This window comes from Staurois parvus, unplaced genomic scaffold (genome assembly GCF_062004578.1).
Source record: "Staurois parvus isolate SC_StPar_1 unplaced genomic scaffold, SC_StPar_1.0 ptg000434l, whole genome shotgun sequence".
In the NCBI taxonomy this organism is placed as follows: Eukaryota; Metazoa; Chordata; class Amphibia; order Anura; family Ranidae; genus Staurois; species Staurois parvus.
The window spans coordinates 2,338,674-2,364,385 of record NW_028318230.1 but is presented as its reverse complement, the minus strand read 5'-3'; the positions used below and the strand labels follow the sequence as shown (position 1 = coordinate 2,364,385).

At 39.9% G+C, this 25,712-nt stretch overlaps 1 protein-coding gene and 1 pseudogene across 2 annotated transcripts in view; one reads left to right on the top strand and one right to left on the bottom strand.

Annotated features, from left to right (window-relative positions):
- The first annotated feature begins 6,654 nt into the window (after window positions 1-6,654).
- TMEFF2 (transmembrane protein with EGF like and two follistatin like domains 2) overlaps window positions 6,655-25,712 on the top strand; it is a 924,328-nt gene continuing 905,270 nt past the window's right edge. The window contains exons 1-2 of one of the 2 annotated variants that reach the window (XM_089687684.1): window positions 6,655-7,049; window positions 10,351-10,460. In XM_089687684.1, the coding sequence (XP_089543810.1) occupies window positions 6,887-7,049; window positions 10,351-10,460 (273 nt within the window). In that variant the 5' untranslated portion in view covers window positions 6,655-6,886. The remainder of the gene's footprint in view (window positions 7,050-10,350; window positions 10,461-25,712) is intronic. The other variant, XM_089687685.1, reaches the window with a different exon arrangement.
- LOC149454207 (U2 spliceosomal RNA) lies at window positions 13,949-14,065 on the bottom strand (annotated as a pseudogene).

Here is a 25,712-nt window from a genome sequence, read left to right as displayed (position 1 = left end):
GTTAAAAAGAAACAAAAATACGTGTGACAAATTTGCACATTTTATTTTACAATCCTGAACCCACAGGATTCACCATAAACCCAAGGTTGCAGGGGATCTGAACCACATTCTTATTGGTCATACATGTATCTTGAAGATCATTTGCGTAACTCTTATCTTCTCCCTCCTCAAAGCACACTGAAAAAAGAGAACACTACAGTTCACTAAAATGTATATGAGAGGTCATCTATTGCCACCAGCCATGCCTACAGCTTAGGGCAAGTGCACCAGACAGAACCTCTACACCTTTGCTGTGAGAATAATAAGGTTTGCTGACCACTATTGGAGCAGGCTCATTTGCGGATGAAATGGTTTGATATACACAGCCAAACAACTATAAAATTTTGCCTCCAGCAAATCAGCTTGATTCACTGCTAATCCAAGTTGAAGCAGATTGATTCTTCTAACTAACAGACTAAATAAAGCTTTTTCCTCACCAGGTCATTGCTCTGTATTTTGCATACTTTTGTTTCACAATGTAAATGCTACCATGATGATAATATGATGATAATATTACCTGTCATAAACATTTACTTTCTGAGAAGATATAGTTTCATCTCACACTTAGTATTTAATATAACTTTTTCCCAATATTTATACAGTATTTCATACAGTAGGTGCAACAGTTCTGATTGCTGAATGTGTTTTCCATCACTAGCACTAGCCTTAAATAAGGCAACATTTACATTTATATTTCATCGACTGCTAAGCATCTAAGTACATTACTTGTTATGTTTAATCACATCATACTGTGAATCAGTGTAGCAAAAGCCAGAAAAAATATTTTTCTTATTTTGTGATGAATTCAAAAGGGAGGCGAATCACACCAAAATACACAATACCCAATCTTTGAGGTAATTATTGAAGGGGTTTCAGCACACGGTAGGGTGGAGAGATGGTAAGCAAATGTAACCAGTAGCAATTAAATGTCTTTAAAGGGGGGTTCCACCCCCAAAAGGGGAAGCTCTGCTTGTCTGCCTTTTCCCTCCCTCCAACATTTGACACTTTTTTTTGGAGGGGGGGGGAGCAGGTACCTGGTTCTGACAGGTAACTGCTCCCACTTTTGGCTCAGTTCGCTGCAGCCCTCCTCCTACCCCCCACAGTCTCCTGGGACACTTCACAGGTCCCAGAAGACTACTGAACCATTCAGAGAGGAGCAGCAGGACTCACATGCGTGGTGGGCACCCGGCTGTGAAGCCGCAAGCTGTCACAGCCTGGTGCCCACACTGAAGATGCCAGAGCCAGGGGGAGAAGAGGGAGAGAAGGGATGGCGCAGGTGAGCACATCACTGGATCCTGGAACAGGTCGAGTGTCTGTTTATTAAAAGTCTTCAGCTACAGTTTTTGTACCTGATGACTTTTAATAAACACAAAACCAACTGGAACTCCGCTTTAAAAAAAGAAATATCACCAAAATGTTTATTTTTTATTTCATTGCCCAGACACTACAAGCACTTGGTCCCATTTGGAGTCATCCTGTCATTGCTAAGCAGTGTGGTTGGACACCACTTTCCAACCATGGTGTTATCAAGATGGAATTGTGAGAGACAGCTCTGATCTCTGACAGCAGGGGCCACTCTGGTGGCCAGCACACACTATAATTCCCAACAGATCATCAGGACTGCTGGCTGTATGATTACATGTGGCTGCTTGTAAATGTACACAGCACTGGCCAATGGATCACACAGCTCTGCAGCACTAAGAAACGTTTTACTATTGTGAATGAATAAGCAGTTCCTACAGGGCACTGGCCCCAACAGAGCTGATTGTTCATTCATATTAGTAAAAGATAACCTAGCACTAAAAGCCTGTGGGATCTATCTGCAGGGATGTGTATGTTAACAGGCAGCTGTGGATAGCATACAGAACTGCAGCACTGAGTAATCTTTTACTATTAGAAAAGAACAGGCAGGTCCTGAGGGGTTGTGTGATAGAACTTCCACTATCATGTACAGGAAACATACAGTGCTTTTAATTTACAACAGGACCACTGATTGAATGGGACCAAGTGCTATGTGTACTTGGTCCCCAAGGGGATTAAATAGAAGTTTACAGGGTACTATGATAATGTCCTCTGTGTGGTCACTAGGTGCAAGTGGGTATTCTTACACCAGAAGCTATTCGTTGGTTTACAATACAAGGGTCGCCATCCAGGAATTCACACTAGTGAAGAAGTGTCTCAATAACATCATAGACAAGTTTCATTGTTTCAATTGCAGCACATAGCAAATATTAGGGTCATGTGTTTTGTTCAATAAAAACCTTTTCTGGAAGGACCAAACATTGTTTAACCACTTGCCCTCCAGAGGATTTATCCCCCTTCCTGACCAGGCCATTTTTTGCGATACGGCCCTGCATTGCTTTAACTGACAATAGCATAGTCATGCAACGCTGTACATTAATGAAATTTATGCAATTTTTTTCCCCACAAATAGAGCTTTCTTTCGGTGGTATTTGATCACCTCTGCGTTTATTATTTTTTGCACTATAAACAAAAAAAAAAACCACAACAATTTTGAAAACAAAAAAACATATTTTTGACTTTTTACTATTAAACATGTCCAGTAAAAATATTTTAAAAATCAAATTTCATCATAAATTTAGGGCAAAATGTATTCTTCTACATGTCTTTGCTAAAAAAAAATTCCAATACATGTAAAGTAATTGGTTTATGTGAAAGTTATAGCGTTTACAAATGGCGGTATATATACTGGAATTTTTTTTTAACTAGTAATGGTGGCAATCAGCGACTTATAGCGGGACTGCGGTGGGCATTCTGACACTGGGAGGGAACTGACTAACTGTCACTGACATACCCAGTGACACCAATACAGTGATCAATGCTAATAAAAAGCACTGACACTGTACTAATGACACTGGGCAGGAAAGGGTTGACATGTGGGGTGATCAAAGGGTTAACTGTGTGCTTTTTTACAATGTGGGCTGTGCGAGTGCTTTCCTCTGTAAGCACACTGCTTTGTATGGCTCTGCTAGGTAGAGCCATACAAAGCAGAGTGCAGGAGCTGACAGGGGAGAGATCTGTATTGTTTACATACAGGTCTCTCCCCCGTCGGTGATACTTGGCAATCAGCAGGTCCCAGTGACTGACAGCCAAGGCCGCCAATGGTGGCGAGCGCATGCCCCCTACCAGAAAATGCAAAATCACGTGATTTTGCACAGCTGCTCCGCCCGGTAGCAATATTTCTGTTATAGGGCAGCACGGAAGCGGATAATGAGCAAACGGCCAAAGGCAGTCTGGATTTCCCTCTCAGCTGTCAGTTTACTCATGTAATTTACATATTTATTTATTTATTTATTACCTTTTATTTAACCACTTGCCTACCAGGCACTTTTACCCCCTTCGCGACCAGGCTCATTTTCAGCTTTCAGTGCTGTCGCACTTTGAATGACAATTACGTGGTCATGCAACACTGTACCTATATGAAATTTTTATCATTTTTTCACACAAATAGAGCTTTCTTTTGGTGGTATTTAATCACTACTGGGGCTTTTTATTTTTTGCACTATAAAGAAAAAAAGAGCAAAAACTAAAAAAAAAAGTTTTCCTTTCTTTCTATTATAAAATTTGGCAAACAGGTAATTTGTCTCCTTCACTGATGTGCATTGATGGGGCTGTGCTGATAGGCAGCACTGATGGGAACTGGTGAGTCAGCGCACCAGCACTGAGATGGCACTGGTGGGAATTGATGAGGAGGCACTGATGATGCTGCACTGATATGCAGCAATGATGGGCACTGACAGGTGGCACTTATGGAGGGAGAAGGTTTTACGGCCGGACAGTCATACAGTCATAGGCTACCTGCACTATCCCAAATCTTCCTTCAACAGTTACAAATGTATAGGAAAGGCAGCGTGAAGAGACTCCGGGGAGCTGTTTTTTTCACCCCACCACTGGAGCATGCAGAGTTTTCCTCCTCCTCAAGGGCACATAGAGTCAATTTATTAGTGGACTACTAATGCACTCTTTTCCCAGGAGTCTTGAGGACTTTTCTCAGCTAAGCACACCCTCCTGCCTGCATGCCTAAGATAAGGGCAGATGGATTCCAGGAAGTTAATGCTACAGGACCCTCCTGCCCGTACTCGAGATGATGGCCATGGGCAGGAATGCTAGAGGGGTGATATTCAAAGTGATTTCCCACTGCTTTCAGTTTGCTTTGAATATTAAAAATTTATTAAATTTTGATTTGTGGTGCTTAGATGAAGTGTAGTTTTTTTTAAAATATACAATCACCGGCCACTTTATTAAGTACACCTTGCTAGTGCCAAGAAAAATAAAGCCCCACCATTACACCACCACCACCAACCTGAACCATTAATACAAAGCAGGATGGATCCATGCTTTCATGTTGTTTACACCAAATTCTGACCCTACCATCTTAATGTCACAGCTGAAATCAAATGCCCATTCTCCTCTGACATCAACAAGGCATCTTCATCCAAACAACTTTCGCTCATATTTTCTCTTTTTTGGACCATTCTCTGTAAACCCCAGAGATGGTTGTGTGTGAAAATCCCAGTAGATCAGCAGTTTTTGAAATACTCAGACCAGCCCGTTTGGCACCAACAACCATGCCACATTCAGAGTAATTTAAATCCCCTTTCTTCCCCATTCTGATGCTCGGTTTTAACTTCAGCAAGTCACCACGTCTACATGCCTAAATGCATTGAGTTGTTGCCATGTGATTGGCTGATTAGCAATTTGTGTTACCAAGCAATTGAACAGTTGTACCTAATAAAGTGGGTGGTGAGTGTATATGGGACTGTAGGCAGTATGTTTATTCTTTAACAAAATAAAAGACCACAACTTTAGTTTTTTGGTACTAATTTTGCCGCGGTCGTTTTATTATTGGTATAAATGTAATTATAATATTTTATAATAACTTTTTATTTGTACATATTAACTTAATAATATTTTAATTTTTTTTTCTTAGATTATTACTAATCAACACCACTTTAGTCACTGCGACTCAAGCTGTACATATTAAAACAACACTTATCAACCATACCTATCTAACCATCCATCGTATTTCAAATAAACATACGGAATTGTCCTCCTTTGAAAAAGGTGACCCAACCAATAATAATTGACTGCGACAACAAAAAGGGGGCTGGTAGGAGGTGAGCACCACAGAGATGTCTCCCAGGTTTCTGCTTCCCCTGTGAACAGAACCCCCCTTTTATAGCTCTCTCCTCACTCTTATTCTTATTTATTTCAGGTACTTATATAGCACCATCAATTTATGCAGCGCTTTACATATATATTGTACATTCACATCAGTCCCTAACCCGCAAGGGGTGTACAATCTAAAGTCCCTAACTCATATTCATACATACACATACTAGGGCCAATTTAGACAGGATCCAATTCACCTACCAGCATGTCTTTGGAGTGTGGGAGGAAACTGGAGTACCTGGAGTAAACCCACGCAGTCACAGGGACGATATGCAAACTCCAGGCAGGTGCTGCCATGGCTGGGATTCAAACTAATGACCCTAGTACTGCCAGGCTGAAGTGCTAACCATTTAGCCACTGTGCTGCCCATATATTTAACTGATTGGCCAATTTTGCCTTTCAGGAATGCCCAGGTGTAGTGGGGGGCTAAAAACTCCAATTTTCTAGAAGCCTCCACTTTATATTAATATATAACGGGGGGGGGGCTTGAAACTTTTAACATTTTGCTCTCCCCCTCACACTAATGGGGGGACTAAAAACCCTGCTGACCTTTTAGAATTTTTCCCATCGTATAAATACAGCTGGGGGGGTGCTTAACATTTTTTTCCCTGCCACAGTCCCATAAGGAAAGGGGGGGCCCTATTAAATCCCCCATTTTCCTATTCTGCTGCGCTCAGCCTCCTCCAAATTCCTTTTTTCTTTGTTTTGCTGTGATCTGTCATGAAAGGGTGACTACATTCGTTCTCCATGTTCCCACTGCGTGGAAGAAGGTAGTCACCCTCTCTTGCTCACTCCCAAAATGCACTATTGACCAGGGATGGACTGAAAACTCATGGGGCCCCCGGGCAATAGGGGATCATGGGGCCCCTGTGTCTTTGCCCACACTCAAAAAAGCCTATAAAAAAAAAGGCTCATGGGGCCCCTACTGACCCCGGGCCCTCGGGCAGTGCCCGAGTGCTCGAATGGTCAGTCCGCCCCTGCCAGGGGCATCTCATGGGGCCCCCTACTGACCCCGGGCCCTTATCAGCGCTCGAGTTTCCAAATGGTCAGTCCGCCCCTTCTATTGCCTATGGGATGCATAGTGTGCAGGGAGCAGTGCACAGGACCGCAACTAACGTGCACTGCTGGGTCCAAACAACAGGAAGTGAGAGAGAAAAGGAGAGGATTGGGTGTACAGAAGAGGTGATAAGGAGGCAGAAAAACACAGGATGAGAGGAGTTCAAGAAAAATAGATAAAATGGCCAGTAAGCAGTGATTGTGTATGGTGGACTTTACAGAAGAAGGATATCTGGACGATCCTGCCATCCCATCCATCTCTATAGAAGAAGTGATCCAGCCTGTTGTGTCATTGATACAATGAATGCCGGGGATTTTGTCAGCACATAGCTGGCTTCTTGGTTCGCTCGCAGTCTCCAGTGTGTGTTCTCCTCAGTGCGGATCTCTCCGCCCCTCTCTGCTCTCCTCTCTGCTCTCCTCTCCCCCTCCCGGCAGTGTCGGTGCTGCTCTGCCATCTCTCCATCTCTGCGCTCTGTCTCCGGCACCGTCTGGAATTGCCGTCCTATTGCACTGCCTGGGAGAGTCTCTTTGCCGGGGATCCCGTCATGCTAAGCCGCTGCTCCTCTCTTGCCATCTCCGAGTCCCTGCCTCTATAGACATGGTGGCGGGAGAGGCTCACAGACCGGGCTGGACACTTTGGGATTGCCTTTGCTCCTTGCTCCTACCGTCTCTTCTACTAATAATAGCTCGGCCGGGGAAACTCGCAGCTTTTCCTACCTCCCTCAGTGATTGCCAAACCCCGACAGGCTGGAACTGTTCTGGTAAGTGATCCTCCACTGCAGACATTGACACATACGAGGAAGGCTATGCCTCTGTCATCCTCTACGACAGGGAATCGGCTCCTCTGCTACTGCCACTGCTACTGCCACTGCCACTGCCTGCCTGCCATTGGGAGCCTTCCATTGAGTTAACTTGATGAGCAGAGAAGTGGGATGCCTAAAAATCACTACAATTAATGTGACGTACATGGACCAGAAGATGGATGGATGTTGTATAATTATATATATACACAATATACCCACACAAAATATATGTGCATATATATAATATATTTTTCACATATACATGTCCCATATTTCCATATATAATTTTTTCTGTATGTGTCCATATATGTATATATAATATACAATATATTTTTTGCACTATATTTATATCTTCTCATATACATATATTTCCCATACATATTTTCATATATATATATATATATATATATATATATATATATATATTATAATATACAGTGTATTTCTTCAACTATATATTTTTGGCATCTATTTATACTTTTCCTCATATACATACATGTTTCACACACACATATATATATACACACTTTTTTTTAGATATATATTTCCATATATTTATTTTTGTGTATTTATTTCCATAAATATATTTTTTTTCTCTCTTTTTTTTCCTAGATATTTTTTCTCCATATATTAATATTTTCCCCATATACACATTTTTTCCATATACATTTTCATATATATTTATACATACTTTTCATATATATTTTCATATATTCATGGGTTTTTTTTCACACGTGTGTGTATATATATATATATATATATATATACACACACACTTTTCTTTTCCACCATATATATTTCCATGTTTATTTATATATATTTTTTCTATATATTTGTATTTTCTCCCTATATATTTTCATATATATTCATACATATTTTGTCTTTCTCTCTATATGTACTCTCTCTCTCTCTCTTTTATCTATCTATCTATCTATCTATCTATCTATCTATCTATATATCTCTATCTATATATCACACAAGATACAAATCTTGTCTGCTTTAAGTGGTGCTTTTGGATTTAAAGGTTTTCCATGATATTGAAAAATAAGAATACACCTCTAAATAAATAATACATTGTAAAGTTTCAACTTGAAGCTGCCTGTAAAAAATCTACAATCCACTGTTTATAAAACACTTTTGTTCCCCCTTGTTTACTAATATTGCTTGCATTGTGCTTGGATTATTAGATTTGTTAGTAGTTACTGTATACAATGACTTGGAAATGTTGGCATTCCATGGTGATTAATCATGGCAATAGCAATGTGTACATTTTCTCCATGCTTGCACTTATTAGCTATTCCACAAAGGCAAAAAAAGTTCTGTTGGCATGGGCTTTATTGGCTGAAGTAGATATTGATAATTTATGCATATGACTGGTAGAACATCATCTATTTCAGTGTGCTTTTTTTTGAACATGGAAAACTTTCATATCATGCTTAGCATAATAAATGATTTCTATGCACTGTTAATTGTTATAGGCCAATCTATAGTCATACAGAAGAAGGCATACAGGCAGTAGAAATGTGAGTTTGTCATGTGTCAGATTTTAGTTTGGCTGCACAAACATCAAAGGATGTCAAACTGCAGCATTCCATACATATGAACATATCCTATCACGCAATGGCTAAACTTGTTTTTTTTTCTTTTCTTTTTCATTTTTAAAGGCTGTAAAAGTAAGGTTGAACCTTTTATCTGTGATTTTGACAGTATTGTAATTATATTTATATTTGTTTAAACATTAAGCAATATAATAACTAGTGGTTTTGCAGTATGAGCAGTGACAAATTGCTTGCTCTCCTTAACTACAAATGAATGAACGAATGAATGAAAACTGATGTATCATGATTTGTGGGCCATGCAATGGCTACAGTCACTGGGGAGTTAATTACTTATGCAGATGATACAACCTACGCAAAAGAAAAAAAAAAAAAAGGTCAAATTCAGGACAAAAATACAAAATACTGCTTTGTCGCATCAATTTAGCTGTGGTAACCTTATCTAAATTTCAGCATTAGGTCATGACTGGTGTTGTATTGACTGCCAAGTTGTGAAATATGCTAATTAAATAAGGAAGGATGAGCCCTGGAGTTACTGCACCTGTAAATCATCTCTGTGGCTGAAACCTATTTAATAAGATAATTGGGCAATCATGGCTTTTTTAAGCTTTTGGAATCTTACCCTTTTATCGTCCTTGTCAATAATAAGCTACTGATGTCTGTATTGAACTAACAGTATCCTTTATGAAGCAAGGATAGATTTGTTATGGGTTATTAGCTTTGTATAGTATCCCTAAAGTGTATTCTATAAGAGCAATATGTTATCTCTGGGTTACTGTGTACATCACACATGGCTGCACCTTCTACAGGCAGCTCTTTTTTTTAATATTTTTGATTTGGTTAAAACCCATTCTTCTACCCAGAAAGGGCAGATCAGCTACAGTATAAATATGTTAAGGACTCTGCTATTGTCTGCTGACTCTTCTTTCATTTTTAATACGATGATGTGGTTTCTAACAGAGGAATGTAATGAAAGAATCAATACAGTTAAATCTTAATGGATCTGAAGTCTAATGTATACGGGTATGTTCTGTTTAATATTGTATCTTTCAAGCTGAACTCTAATATTTCTAAACACCCCTCCCCCCACCCAGATGTCTTGTACTGTCCATACAAAAAAAAAAGAAAGCCTATGGAGAATGCTGCCTTATTTCAAGTCAGTATGTAAAGAACGGGACATCCTTGATCCTTGCAGTTTAAGATTTTAGAGGTGATCAATCTGCAATGAAATTAGACACTAATAAAATAAGTAGCATTGTTCGTTATTATTGCACTTTAAGATGAGGGCCCTAGTATGTCATTGAGAAAAAACATTTTAGAAAGACTGATGACATTTTATGAATCAGAATGTGTACATGGTGTCTGAGCAATAAGTGCATACTGGGGGAATTTGCTAAAACTGGAGCAGACAAAATCTGGAGCAGATGTGCAGGGTAACCAATCAGCTTCCATCTTTGAAAATGAAATCTAGAAGCTGGTTGGTTGCCATGCAGTGCTGCTCCAGATTCCATCTGCTCCACTCTTAGTGAATTGCCCTGCCGTGTGTCTATTTCAAGAAATAATCCAGCCCTAATGGAGTTAGAAGTAAGAAAAAGTGTCAGCTAATCAAAATCAGAGGAATCACTCATTCTAGTTAATAAGTTTTGTTTTTGTTGATTTCAGTTCATATTTTTTTTGTACTTTTCTTCTCTTTTTCATTTCAGGTTTTGATGACAGAGAAAATGATCTTTTTCTATGTGACACCAATACCTGTAAATTTGACGGAGAGTGTTTAAGAATCGGAGACAGTGTGACATGTGATTGTCAGTTCAAGGTAAGGCTCTTGGTATCTCATTTTTTCAAATAGGTGGCATAAAATGGATATCATTTTGATAGACTTTCGCTCAGCAGTTTGTATTTATACAAGTTGAATGGCTGAAGGCAAAACTAGCACTATGGGAAGAAAATTGCTAAACTAGTGGTGTCAAAATGCATGATCATCCCAGAGAAGACGCAAAGGACCTAGCAATCTAATATTTCTTATGTCACGGGATCTTCTGTGCCATCAGCTGATGGCAAAAGGGTATCAAGTTTGATAGTCTTGTCTTCAGTCTTTGTTGGTGAGGATGCAGTTGGCTTTAGAACTGTCTGTGTTGGCTTTAGGGCTATCTGTGGGACTGCCTGACTGGAAACAGCTGACAACCTGGGGGTTACCAAATCATGAGGCAGAGTCATGGTCAGGTTCAGCCCAGAGGTCAAAGCAGGTGGCAGAGAAGCATAGATACAGAATCCAGCAGAAGACAAAGCAGGTGGCAGACATACAGCAGAAACCAGAGTCTAAGCTGGATTGTTTCCAACTGCAGTTGATTAAAAATTGCCATCATAAGACAAGAAGGGCTCAAACCAAGAGAATATTGGGAGCAGATGCCAGAATCCAAGGCATAACCACAATAGCAGAACAAAAATAATGTCTGGAATTGCTTCCCAAATGCTCAGTAGTAGGACCTTTTTCAAGCATGGAGATATATTTAGGCCCAGTTTATGAATTAGGCTGGTGAGTGCTGATTGATTACTAATGAGCCAGCATCAGTTTTATAGTGTTTTTCATTTGGAAGGTAGTTTGATACTATTGAAGGGATAAGTCTCAGAAATGTGTCATTTCGGGACGCACTCCGTTATTATGGTGGCTTTGCTGTATACACAGAGGTGAAGCAGGTATTCATGAGTATGCTGTAGGAGGTATGTCATCACTTATGAATCCTTCTATTGTTTCAAAGTTCACATAAACTCCAACAATATATGGATTGGACCTTAAAACACTGTGTAAAATAATATTTGTTTCAATATACAGTTGTTAAGGTTTTAACTCTGGATTTTACATGCTTTACAAGAACAGTGGTTGTTTGTTGATACCCCAGCTCGTCCATGAGCAAAAGATGGTGGTGGCATACTATAATAACTAAGCAATCGACACTGGTGGTTTTGAATATTACCCTCCCTATATATGGAGTGCTGAATATCAGTGGTAATATTTTATGTAGTATGCTGCAGAGATGAAATTCTGCCTCGATGTTGTGTAACATTGATCCCAATAATTCCTGAACAAACCTTTCAGACAAAATGAGGACGGAGAGGTGATGGAGGGAGTTATGTGTGTGCTACAGTAGATACTGTATATAGTGACTTGAGAATCCATATATTGTAATCAGGCTTGAGATCCATATATGTTTTTTTTGTTGTTGATGATGTATTTGTTTAGAGCTAAGGGCTCTAATTACCTCTGTATGGTCACAGTTCTGTGTTCTTCCTGTGCATTGCTTTTAATTATTTGTTAACATTGGCCATGTGACCTATCCTCTGGAACACAGGCCATTCAAGAAATAGATCAGGATGTATTAATAGGGCAGTCTGTATTCTTTGTCACATAAATAAAGACAGATTGTTAGTAATTATGTTTACTTATTCAATGAGCTTTTTGTTGAAAGCTTTCTGGTATAAGTAATATTAGAACAAAAGAAGTCACTGCTGCTCGGGGTGTTTGCATGGAACAACTTATCATTTGTCGCCTTGTATTTTATATTTTTTTTAAATTTCTTTCATTCATTAAAAATAATCCTTTTTTCTTCATACTTTATACTAGCTCCCTCTCACTGTGATTTTAAAAGCACGTTTTTCTCTGGCCAACCACTCTGCATAGCTAATTAGAAGGGGAGTGGTAAAGGCTTTGCATGCTATAAATAAAGTGATCTGACAATTTCAAGTAGCTTTCAGTTTTAAGTGGCTTCTGGTGTAACTGGAGTTATAGCTTTCAAGACTGAAATTACAGGAGTATTGCTGGTTCCACTAGCAGCCAGAATCCCAGTAGTCAGGGAAATGTTAATGCCTGACACACAGACATGTTTTGAGGGATTCATTTAACAAAAAAAAACATTTTTTGTTAGGGTTCGGCTTGTAATGAACCCAATAGGCAGAGTTGTGGAATGGGCTGAACAATAACAAGCTATTTCCAATCATCTGGGAAGGCAGAAAAACAACAACAGGATGGAAGGCAGAAACACACTACAGTCCACTTAACATGGTTTTCTATGGGACATGTTCACATCTATGCTTTTTTGAGCTGCTGCATTTTTGTAAATGGTCAGAGACTTTTTTAAAAGCAAAAAAGCAGCATTTTTGATACAATAGAGTTCCATTGAGAAGCTGCTGAAATGCATGGTAGTGCATTTTTGCCGCATTTTGCATTTTTATTCTGCCCAGCAACAAAAAAAATTCCACCTTAACAAAAAAAAAAAAAAGAGCTGAACAAAACGTAGGAAAAATGCAAAACAAACTGCAAAACAGACAAAAAGCAAACTGCATAGGTGTGAACGGAGCCTGAAGTGGTTATAAACCCTTAAATATATCTAGTGAAATGGCTGGCCTCAGGTGATAAACAGAGATAAAACAAATCCTCCTACATGAGTTGTACCTTTCTATCTGCAGTCTTCTCTACAAAAAAGCTGCCAAAAAAGGGGGCGGAGAGCTGAAGTTACACACAGCCCAGCTCAGTAAGGAGAACTCAGAGCTGATGGGAAAGAAAGGGCACACCCCCCTTCACACAGCTCACGGGAGCAGAGCTAAGACTGTCAATCTGCTCCCTGTTGCTCCCCTGTCACCATGGTTCTGTTGGTGTCAAGGAAACTTGTCAGAAGTGATTCATGTTGATAGCAGAGGAAAGAAGCAACGGACAGAAAGTACTTGGTCAGGGGGCTCTCCCGAAGAGAAACCCCCTAGGGACAGGGGAGGAAGGAACCAAAAGGCCACACTTCCTCCCCCTAGACTTCAGGGTAGGCCCAAGGACCCATACCCTACCATTCGTGAGAAAAAAAAACAAAACACACACATAAGTGAAAGTGAACAAACATGGGAGAAAAAATAAGTTAAATAAATATGTAAAAATAAAAAAGTGGCCATGCAATTGTGCATTGGCTAGGCCCTGAGGCCTGTAGCATACAAATTGCCCTGGACGTAGCCAAAAGGCCTAGCCCTAAAAGATGCAGTGCAGAAAAAGTAATTTGGATCAGTGACCATGTGCACGTCACACGTGGGATCCCATCCCCATGTGCTACTAAGAGCACCCCTGAGGCGACCGCTCAGGGGGCACTGTTCCGCGGACTCTCTGCCTCCCCGGCCCCTGGCCAGACAAGGTAGATCCGTTCAAACCAGGAGGAACTGGGTCCCTCTGGCGTTCCTGAGGGGAATTACTCCCGGGCCCCAACTGCCTGTGGGCACCTCGGTTTCTGTTCCGCCCTGTATTAACCATCAGGACCCCCATCCTACCAGCAGGAGTACTATACAACCAAACATCCACGCAAACAGGAATGATGGTGGAGCACCCCTACTGGACACTGATAAGAACAGATACTACACTTGATCTTAGCCAACAGGCTGAGAAGCTTCATAAGATTCTGTACCCATACTATTTCTATCAGTTACAGTCATCCCATGGCACATGGGACACTGTCCCCATGGCGATGACACGTGGCCGCCCCCTTTCCTGCCATGCCTCTTCTCAGATCAAGGGTCTGGGAGGAATTTAGAGGGGACCCTATGCTCCCCCCCCCATTTTTGGGGGGTGGGGTTCCCCTTAAAAGTCCTAACAGGCCTAAAGGGCCTGGTGCAGCTTTTAGGGGTAACCCACAAACTTTTTGTTTTGAATTCTTTGCTATTGGATCCCTTCTAACTTTCCTACCAGACCTAAAGGTCCTGGTAAGGATTAGGGAGGGGTAAACCCATGCGGTTTCTTTTTTGTAATGTAATTTTGTCTTATTTTTATTTATTTTAATATAATTTTTTTATTATTAATTAATTTATTTTTTCAAGGAGAGTATTCTCCCCTCTATATTCAGCAGTGTCCAGCAACATACTACATAAGGCTGCAGTGTAAGAGGCCTTATATTGTATGGGGAGTCAGCAAGACTTTGGCCAATCATGGTTCTCACAGTGCATTGCGCTGTGATTGGCCAAAGCATTGCACCTGATCTGTGGTCAGGTGCATTGCTTTGATTAATCATGGCTCTCACAATGCATTGTGAGGGCGCAGTGCATTGTGGCGAACACATGAACAGCCGATGTTCGAGTCGAACGTAAGTTGAGCCCAACATTTTGCAGGGGATGTCTAAAATCTGACTTGTATCTTAGTGCAGACTTTTGGAAAAATCAGTGAGCCAATCACACAAGCAGGAAATTATGCATTTGGTGGCATTTTGTACACCTGTGTACAGAACGCCTGTAGGTTGCCATATTGCATTGGATTTTACAGCACTGCAAATTGAAAGGGAAAGGTAGTTTGGTAATAAGAATAAATTATAACATGGTTTGTATAACAATTGTATATGTGGTGGAGTTTAAGCTAGGTTAGAGAAGAATGCAGCTGAAAATTTTCAACAAAATTATTATAAATCAGTTTTCAAAACAGAAGTGAATTTAAAATATATGTTCACAAATGTTGCAATTCTAGCAAGCAAAATGGTAGGATACTTGAATGGTATAATTACATGACTAGGACATTCAAGGCTATACAGGTTTTTGGAGGGACATGGTGGATAGAAAAAGGTAATGGAGCGTGTCTATATGTTAGAGAAATATAAATGAGTATGATGGATTATCCTGTGGATAAAGTTTGCGATAGTGATATCATAGGTTGAATTACATATGATTTTTCAAAGTGATTCATTATTAGAGTATTTTATGGACCTCATTATACTGTTGAAAAGAAGATGAGTTTAAAGGCTTGCACAGGCGTACTGTATACTGTATGATGGTAATAATGTCAAGCATTAAAGTATATGAACCCAACATTTCATATTCCTGAGATGTGCCTCCTATACCATGTATTTGTATGAAAAGTATCCTGTTCTCTTTGTATTGCTTCCTTTGTGTGAAATCCCTGGTGTTCCCACCAGTCCCTCTGCTTTCCTATTAAAAACTGACCACACTAAACGGGAGAACACACCGTGGTCAGTTCTATAGCTGTGCTGGGAACTCAGCCTGCTCTCCTAAAATGATAACTTGTTCTGGTATGCTCCTCCCCACCTGCACAGCCATTCACTGGGAAGTTCAGCGTCCTGCTGTTTCTCCTCCCCAGCTCTCTATTCTCAGCTGCATAAGGGGGCTAGAGGATATATGATCACGTATGAACTGGGGGAAAAAGGTATTTATTATGTTTTTTTTTATATGTATACACACGTTTTGCCTTTCACTTCTATTTTAAACTGAATGAGTTATTTGACCCCAAGTTCACATATATGCAGCTGTGCAGGCCGCACTTTGCACGGGCACAAGAGCCCATTCATTTGAATGGACTCCCGTGACTGTGACACGCTGGGAAGAAGTCCCTGCACTTCTTTTGAAAACGCAGACCGCACGAGAACCTCGGTTCCCAGTACAGTTGCGTTTTCCAGTGCGTGCGGCGTGCCATTAGAATTAATGGCACCCGCCCGCGGGTCCGCATTTCTCTGTGCGAGTGGTGTGGTTGCACAGATTTTCGTGCGGATCCGCAGCGGCACCACCCGCACAGATGTGAACCTAGGGTTATAAAGTGAGGGTTTACATATACTTTACATTTCCCAAATTTGACTGGTATACTGGTACATTTGATACTGTAAAAGGGCTGAAAATGTACATATTATTAAATGATGATTTTAGGGCACAGTTAAGGTATTACTAACGGCAACAACTTTTTTTTTTCTTAGAGTGGAGAAGGAATAAAACATCTGTCAGGATTGTATGGCTGTCAATGTCCAATAGGGACATCAGCTCTGGTACCACCCCTTTGGAGGGATTTACGCTCACTCCCTGTTTTGGCTATAGGACAGGAGGTAGAAGGAAATCTATCTAATGGGGCGAAGATAGCAAAAAAAAAAAGAAACTGAGGTCATAATCCTCCCTTATTCTATCCAAAATGAAAAAAAAAAAGTTTTTCTTTAAATTCTACTTAAAGGGTGTATTGGTATTTGTGCAGATGCCTATTGTGTAATAGACACAGTTCAAAGACTATGGATGCTGTGAAGATTACTGCTGTGTGGTATAGTGAACACCTGTAACATGCATGAAAGTGCCATGAGAAGGATTGAGATGTTTGTTAAAGCACATTAAAAGCACACATCTAATACATGTCAGTGAATGCTAAAACATATACCGGTATAGCAAAGCACATTAAAAATGTAATCTGCAGCATGTGCATATACTGTTTCCAATTTGTCCTTATAGAGGCTTTAACTAGGACTGATGCTCTCTTAAAGCTGAATTCCAAGTAGGTCTATTTCTACATAATTACATTAGTGTAGCTTGGACCAGTGTAAATATGCATGTGCCTTACCTGGCAGATCCCTGTACAAGCTGAAATACACTGTAGTAGGCAGCACTACTATAGTGATCACCACTAGCTTCTGAGTCCCATGCTAAGTGGCTGCCCTTATGCTTTGTGAACGCAGGAGGCTGTTTGCTTGCACAGGCTCCATTCAGAGAACACTTTGCATTTTCTCAATGAATGCAAACCATTCACTGATTAGATTAGGTGGAGAGGCAGGGCAGTGGCATCTAAATATCTACCTTGTCCAGTCACTAAACGCTTTGCATTCATTGAGAGAATGCAGAGTGTTCTCTGAATGGTCCCCATGCTAAGTGACCTCCTGTGTTCACTACGCAATAGGGCAGCAACTCAGCAGGAGACCTAAAATCTAGCAGCAGTCCCTGTAGTAGCAGTACCTACTACAGTGATTTCCAGCTTCCACAGTAATCAGCCAGGTATAGCACATACAAACTTACACTGACATTTTTCATATACATTACATGTAAAATCAGCTTTTTTTGCAAAAAAAATAACTTGGAACCCCCAAACATTATACATTTTCTGAAAGCAGAGACCCTAGAGAATAAAATGGTGGCTCAAACAGGGCTCCCCCATGATCAGGCATTGGACTGTTCCTGTCATTTTGATGTCCAGAGCAGCCTGCACTGGGCTTGATGATGTCAGGAACAGTCCACCACTTAAGACCACTAGACCGCAGGGGTAGGAGTAGGGGGGAAGGGTGTAGGAGCTGCAGGTCTTGTGTGGGGAGGATCACGTAAGTATATCTCCCTTCATCTCTCACCTATGCAAAAATTAGCAATTAACTCTTGCAGTGCGCTGTACAGTAAAATAAAAAATGATCAAAGACCCCTTCCCCTTTCTAAGGACACCAAATAATAAAACAGTAAATAGTGCAGCACTCCAATAGCATATACATAAACTAATATCAGTGTATACAAGTGTATAAAACTTCCCCTTGCTTGAGTGAAAGCCTTAAATGAAAATGGAGGTATATATTCTGGTTTGACCACCTGAAAACGGGGTCAATAATGGAGGTGATCACACACCCGAAAGGGGACTGAAGATGGATGATTTCACTAAGTAGGCAGTTACACAGTGGTGTTGTGGATGTACAAGATCTTACAAATACTGTGAACTATCACATATGAGCACCTTTTATGTATACCTCCTGTATATGGTTGTATTTGTATATTATTACTATTATACAGGATTTATATAGCGCCAACAGTTTGCACAGCATTTTACATATAACGGGGGACAGTACTATTACAATACAGTTCAACACAGAAGAAATAGGAGGGCCCAGCTTGTGGAGTTTACAATCTGCTTGTTGAGTTTTATATGTGGATTGTTACTTTCATTTAAGGCTTTCACTAAAGCAAGGTGGAGTTTTATACACTTGTATACACTGATATTAGTTTATGCATATGTTATTGGAGTGTTGCAGTATTTAATGGCTACTTTTAAAAGCTGAAGAAATCAATTTGAATGTTTATTTTAAGTGAATCAGAGGTAAGTGTGATCATTAATTTGTCTTAATTTAAGCTTTAAACTAAAACTTCAGTGGTCATTCAAAAATAGTTCATTTAAGAAATCTAATGTCCCTATGTTAAAGGATAAGTTCACCTTTCATAACATGTTACACCCATATTCAAGTATCATGTTATGAATAGACCAGCCCCTGCTTCCCTGTTTTGACAGATTGCGGGGGATCTTCTCCTCCCACTAGCTGTCAAAATTTATGAATAAGAAACTATGCAGCTTGTGGTTCTCAATGAACTACCATGGCGCTGCAGTTCATTGAGTCTTCCTGTCAGTATACTGACGAGTCTTTAGGAGACCTGCATGGCACCAGCAATCTGCTGATCGCTGATGCAATGGTTAACACACTTCTGCAGCAAAAAGTAATAACTGCACATTTTTTTACCTGCAAAAAATGTGCATTTATTATTTAGAAAAAGGTGAACTTATCCTTTAAGGAAAACCCTGAAGGTGATGCATTTTAACACATAGACTGGGAGAACTGTGCAGTCAACAAATGACTCAGAATAGAACACTCTTTAAAAATAAATTTTTGTAATAAGTTACATAATTTACAGTAAATTTTTTATTGAAAAAAAAGAAATCAATAAATAAGAAAAGATACTTCAAGATATTTAAAACTGAAGGAACTCTCATTGATAAAGGACACTGCAAAATTTAAAAATGGAAGGGAAATTGTTAAGCAGACAAACAGTACATTCTTTAAATAAGATTAATATTATAATTTGTGAGTTCTGCTTTCACTTTTTGATGTGTCACTGGGGGATTCCACCTTTTGGATTTAGCTGAACAGAACAAGCTCTAGCAGTGACATCTCATTCCTATTCTACATATACTGCTCACTGTCATACCCTCCAATCACTGCTCAAACTTTATACTTAGACACTTATGTGGCATTGTTTATATTTTTTCCAGCCTTGCTCGTTCACACTTTTGCTAGTATTTATAATAATTCATTATCATTCATGCATTCAAAAGAACATGGTGGTGCTTATTTGGCATTGACATAATTCAAAATGCATAAGAATGGTTCAAGGTTGATATTACCTAACAGTGATTAGGATTAGAGTAAGCAAATGTCAACAAAGTGCACAGACTGTTCCTCAAATAACTAACCTTTTAAAATTATTGGTATGATACCAGTGAGATACCATAGATCAGATGAAGTACATATATTTAAGTGGTCACCCAGTAAGGCCTGGTTCACACCTATGCATTTTTCAGTGCATTTTCAGTTTTGTAGAAACGCACTACAGTCCATCTAGTTTCTGCAAAAAAGTTTTCTATGGGTTACGTTCACATCTGTATGTTTTCACTGTTGCATTTTTAGGAAAGGGTCAGGGACTTTTTTTGCCGCAGCAGGTTGCATTTTTTGTTCCATAGACTTAATGGAAATGCAGGGGAAACACATTGAAAATGTAGTGCTTGCATTTTTGATGCATTTCTGCTGCATTTTGTCTTGTTTCTGCTGCAAAACAAGAGCGTGTGAAAAAAATGCTTCAACAACCTGCATAGGTGTGAACCAGCCCTAACTCCTGGTCATGTACAGTTGAAAGTTAAACAAGTTAGTATTTTTTATGAAATCATGATAAGAGACTGTGCTTGAAATATGTTTAGACTTTGCTAAAAGCTCTTCTTACATGCCAAATGTGCATATAAGGCTTTGTGCAAACTGGAACTTCTAAATGCCTTTCGCCTGGCAGGTAAAAAGCAGCTGCAAAACGCTCCTAAGCTACATTTTCAAACTTGTTTAAGTGCGTCAAGTGCTTGGGCATTATATTATTTTTTTTGGCCATTGAAATAAAAAAAAAATCTCAAGTGGTAATTGTGCCTAGCGTTAACATGAGTTTAGACACATTGAGGCACGTCATGCATTCTTTCTGCAAAAATGCTCCTCTCTTGAACACAAATTAGTTTTTTCTGCATCTAAACTGTAAATGCCTAGAGTGCATGGACAAATACAGTATATTGCCAAAAGTATTGTCTTTACATGCACATGAACTTTAATGGCATCCCAGTCATTCAATTCCGTATGGTTCAATGTTGAGTTGGCTCACCCTTTGCAGCTATAACCTCTTCTGGGAAGGCTGTCCACAAGGTTTAAGAGTGTGTCTATGGGAATGTTTGACCATTCTTCCAGAAGCACATTTGTGAGGTCAGGCAGTGATGTCAGACAAGAAGGGCTGGCTCGCAGTCTCCTTTCTAATTCATCCTAAAGGTGTTCTATTGGGTTGAGGTCAGGACTTTTTGCAGGCCAGTCAAGTTCCTGCACTCCAAACTCGCTCATCCATGTCTTTATGGACCTTGCTTTGTGCACTGGTGCCCAGTCATGTTGCTATAGAGTCCAGTGGCAGTGTGCTTTACACTACTGCATCCGATGCTTTGCATTGCACTTGGTGAGGTAAGGCTTGGATGCAGCTGCTCGGCCATGGATACCCATTCCAAAAAGCTCTCTACGCACTGTGGTGCTAATCTGAAGGCCACATGAAGTTTGGAGGTCTTTAGCTATTGACTCTGCAGACAGTTGGCGAATTCTGCACGCTGTGCTCTGCAGCATGCGCTGACCCCGCTCTGTCATTTTATGTGGCCTAGCTGTTGTCATTGTTCCCAGTTGCTTCCACTTTGTTATAATACCACAAACAGCTGACTATGGAATATTTAGTAGCAAGGAAATTTCACAGATGACTTGTTACACAGGTGACAACCTATCACGGTACCATGCTTGGATTCACTGAGTTCCTGAGAGCAACCCATTCTTTCACAAATGTTTGTAGAAGCAGTCTGCATGCCTAGATGCTTGATTTTATACACCTGTAGCCATGAGGGTGATTGGAACACCTGAATCCTATGATTTGGAAGGGTCTTCCAATTCTTTTGGCAATATAGTGTAGGTTACCATGAAGCAGAGGAAAAGAAAGCTCAAACTCGTGTAAAAACAGTGTTTTTGAGCTCAAGTGTGTATGAGGCCTTAAGGGGTGTTGGTTTAGAAAATACAGTATGTGAATAGGTGAAAAACAGGGTTAATGACCACATTCAGAGAGTTGTGATCAATCATTCATGTGTGTGGTATACCCCAAGGTTTAGGTTTGGGACTAGATTAAAGTGGTCATAGCATAAAATATTTTCACTCAGTATAAAACGTACTGGTTTTTATAACCTGTCCTGTAGATCACAGTAGTCTTTTGGACCATTAATCTGCTTTTCTTTGCTCAAGGTTTGATCCATTTTCGTATAGGCATTGTCCATGTTCGGCATCTACTTTCTAGACTGTACTGCTAGCCCAGAGGTGACACTCATGAAAAATCCTGGTACTTATGCAGTTTTTGGTTGTTCACAAATCAGCTCCCTTCTGCAGCTCCTTTTGGAAACAATGTAACATACACTTAGAAAATGACCTTAAAAGAGAATTATGGGGTTTAAATAAAATCTGTTCCCTGCATCTGTCCCCTGCTGAGTTCGCACTAATCAATCAGTTCTTCCCTCCACTCGGAGCAGAGTGGTGACTGTTAGTGGATGTTGCATGGAATGTATATTATGTAATTAAATAGAAAACTGGTCTGAAGACGGCATTTTGAGAACTGTGATGAAATCATTAATGCTCTGAATAGTCAAGCTTAAAAAGGGGCATACTGCAAAGTCCAGTTTTGTTATCATTAGGCTTCATGCACACTAAAAAAGCTAAAAACTGATATAGAAACGCTGGACAAAAAACGCTGATGTTTTAGCATTTTTTGCCAGAGTTTAGCATTGTTTAGCTTAGTGTGTAAGCTACATTTAGTAGCTTCAGCCTTTGTTAAGGAGTGGACCGGAAGCTGGCCGCCCTGTCCTTAACAATGGATGAGTCATCAGCTGTCAATGGGGTTCCCCACTGACAGCTGAATGTAAAAAAAAAAAAAAAATTGCTGGTAATAAAAAAAATTGGAAAAAAAAACATAACAGGTGCCCCCCCCCCCCCCCATGTGAATGAGTATGGGGTACATAACCCTGCTAATTCAACAAAAAAAGTGTAAAAAGTAAATAAAAAACAAACACAAGTTTAAAAAAAAAAAAAAGTCCCTTGGTGTACGTCCATCATCAATCATGATGCCCGCCACCACCTGCCCACCCTAAAAAAGAAAAAAACCCTCCGGTCCCGCCGAAGGTTCCTGCCGTCTGACAGCTCTTAAATAAGGAGCAAGACCATCCAGAGATATCACCTGGAGAACCCACTCCGTTGTGACATCACTGACACAGCATGGTGATGTCATAAGGCGACAGGGTCTTCCAATGGCATCATTGGATGGCCCTGCCCCTTAGTTATTTAAGAGCTATTATTAGGTGGCGGGAACCTTTGCCGGGACTGGAGGGCTTTTTTTTTTTTTTCGCTTTCTTTGGGTCAGCGGTGGCAGCTGACGTCGTGAATGACTATGGATCTACACCGGGAGACATTTATTTATTTTTTTTAATAATGGACTTGTCAAAAACTTGTGTTTTTTTTTACTTTTTACACTTTTTTTGGCGAATGAGTACCCATGGTATCCCATACTCATCACATGGGCAGGTGGAATCTGATTTCCCCCGCCCATAGATCCCCACAACTACCAGCCAGGGTTGTGGGGAAGAATACCCCCACCCATGTTGAGGGTATGTGGCCTGGTATGGCTTAGGGGGGCACTCGCTTGTTGCCCCCCTTTCCTGACCTGCGAGGCTGCATGCTTGGATAAGGGTCTGGTAGGGATTTTTGGGGGACCCCCCACTTTTTTTTTTTTACATTTTGATGTGGGCTTCCCCTTAAAATCCATATCAGAGCCAAAAGGCCTGGTATGGATGGGGGGGGGGGACTCTCATGCTGTTTTTTTCCACTATTTTGTATTTTTTTTTATATTCAGCTGTCAGTGAGGGACCCTGCTGACAGCTGATGACTCCTCTATTGCTAAGGATGCAGCAGTCAACTTCTTGGCCCTCTCCTTAACTACCAGTGAAAAATAAACGCTGGGCACCAGTGTTTAGCAGAGTTTAGGAGCTGTCAGCAGTTTTTCTGCAAAAACCACATAGGATGATATGCAGGGGAGTTCAAAAGCAGTTGAGAAAAAAAAAAAACATCTGCCACCCAAAACAGCAGCTGTAAAAACACCCAGTATGCATGAGGCCATCTTCCTTTAATGTGTTTATAAATTATGTGAGTTTTTAGGTTTCTGCATTTACTGAAGCCTCAGAAATTTGCCAACATACAAAGCAGTAACATGACCACATCTTGAATATGCACTTCAGTTTTGAGCACTTCTTCAATGAATGGATATCATGGAACTGGAAGCAAGTGCACAGAAGGGCAACTACATTAGTAAGCAGCATGGAGAACCTGAGGTACAGGGAAAGGCTAATTTTACTGAATTGATATACCCTTGAGAGGAGGACCATATAATAAACTCAACGGACATCTGTTCACTTTAAAGTTGTGAAAAAAAAAAAATCAAGGGCACCCCTATCAACTAGAACTAAAAATACTTTATTACTGTATGTGTACTTGAATAGTCATCTACAGGAACTGGCTTTAGCAGGTATAGCAAATAGTTTAAACAATTGATTAGTTGATTAGTTGCAAAAAATACAAAGTAGATTGTTGATCCAGGGATTTGATCTGTTCGATCTTTTAAAATGTATTTTTTTTTTCATGTTCTCTTGTGGTTGTACTTTAAGGATATGTCTTTTTTTCCGGCCTAACTGCAATGAGAAAAATGCAGTCATATAAAGTCAAACCTTTATGTGCTAGGTTTATGTTGGCCATGTGCTGTCTAGTATGCATTAATTTGCCTTTTTTCAGGTTTGGTAGGCTGTTTGTGAGTTATGTTCAGCTGACGCAGAATATAGCATAGTTAAGCTTTGCTCTAAATTTTAAATCACTCATCTCTTTGAATATATACCCTCCCTAGTAAAGTAAGGATCATTTAGAATGTTCCATCTATTTAATGTCACCAAAATGTGGTGTACCAAATTTATATGTGTGTGCATATCTTAATTATTTCTACATTTGAAGAAACAATATGATCATTGCTAATAATGTAGATACAGTATATTGAATATATGTTTTTCTTTATTTAAAATAGAACCAGAGCAAGGATAAAAACACTACAATAAATGTAATAAATTGCATTGAGTCCTGCTTGCTGCATTTTCTCCTCATTGATGTACACTGAGTTAATGTCTATAGAAAGCTATTATTGAAAATGTTTTTTCATAATTTTTTGGAAGTTTGGAGAGATTGTTAAAATGATGATTTGAGTATGACAGGGGCATTGACACCCCAAAAATGTACCACAGTAAATTAACACTTATGTGATCCAAGAACATTTCAGTAAAGTAATTCTGACTTAAAAGATGGATGCAGCATCGGTCCGATGGCTTTAACTGTGAGAACTCAGTGAGTTCTCACCACCGCTGTGAGCAGAGAGTGGTACTGTCAGTCACCATTGTCTGCTCAGCCCCCCTGCACTCACTGGAGCAGTGGGCTGTGGAGAGGGAAGGGAGCGGCTAGCTCAGCCCATATGAAAGAAAAATATATTTTAAATATACTTTTAAAATATTCTTCCCAAATATATTGACACATATTTGAAAGACTACAATTTTGGTCGTATATATATGTGTATATATATATATATATATATATATATATATATATATATATATACACACACATACACATACATACATACATACACACACAGCCAGGTCCATAAATATTGGGACATCAACACAATTCTAAACTTTTTGGCTCTATACACCACCACAATGGATTTGAAATGAAACGAAAAAGATGTGCTTTAACTGCAGACTGTCAGCCTTAATTTGAGGGTATTTACATCCAAATCAGGTGAACGGTGTAGGAATTACAACAGTTTGCATATGTGCCTCCCACTTGTTAAGGGACCAAAAGTAATGGGACAGAATAATAATCATAAATCAAACTTTCACTTTTTAATACTTGGTTGCAAATCCTTTGCAGTCAATTACAGCCTGAAGTCTGAAACGCATAGACATCACCAGACGCTGGGTTTCATCCCTGGTGATGCTCTGCCAGGCCTCTACGGCAACTGTCTTCAGTTCCTGCTTGTTCTTGGGGCATTTTCCCTTCAGTTTTGTCTTCAGCAAGTGAAATGCATGCTCAATTTGATTCAGGTCAGGTGATTGACTTGGCCATTGCATAACATTCCACTT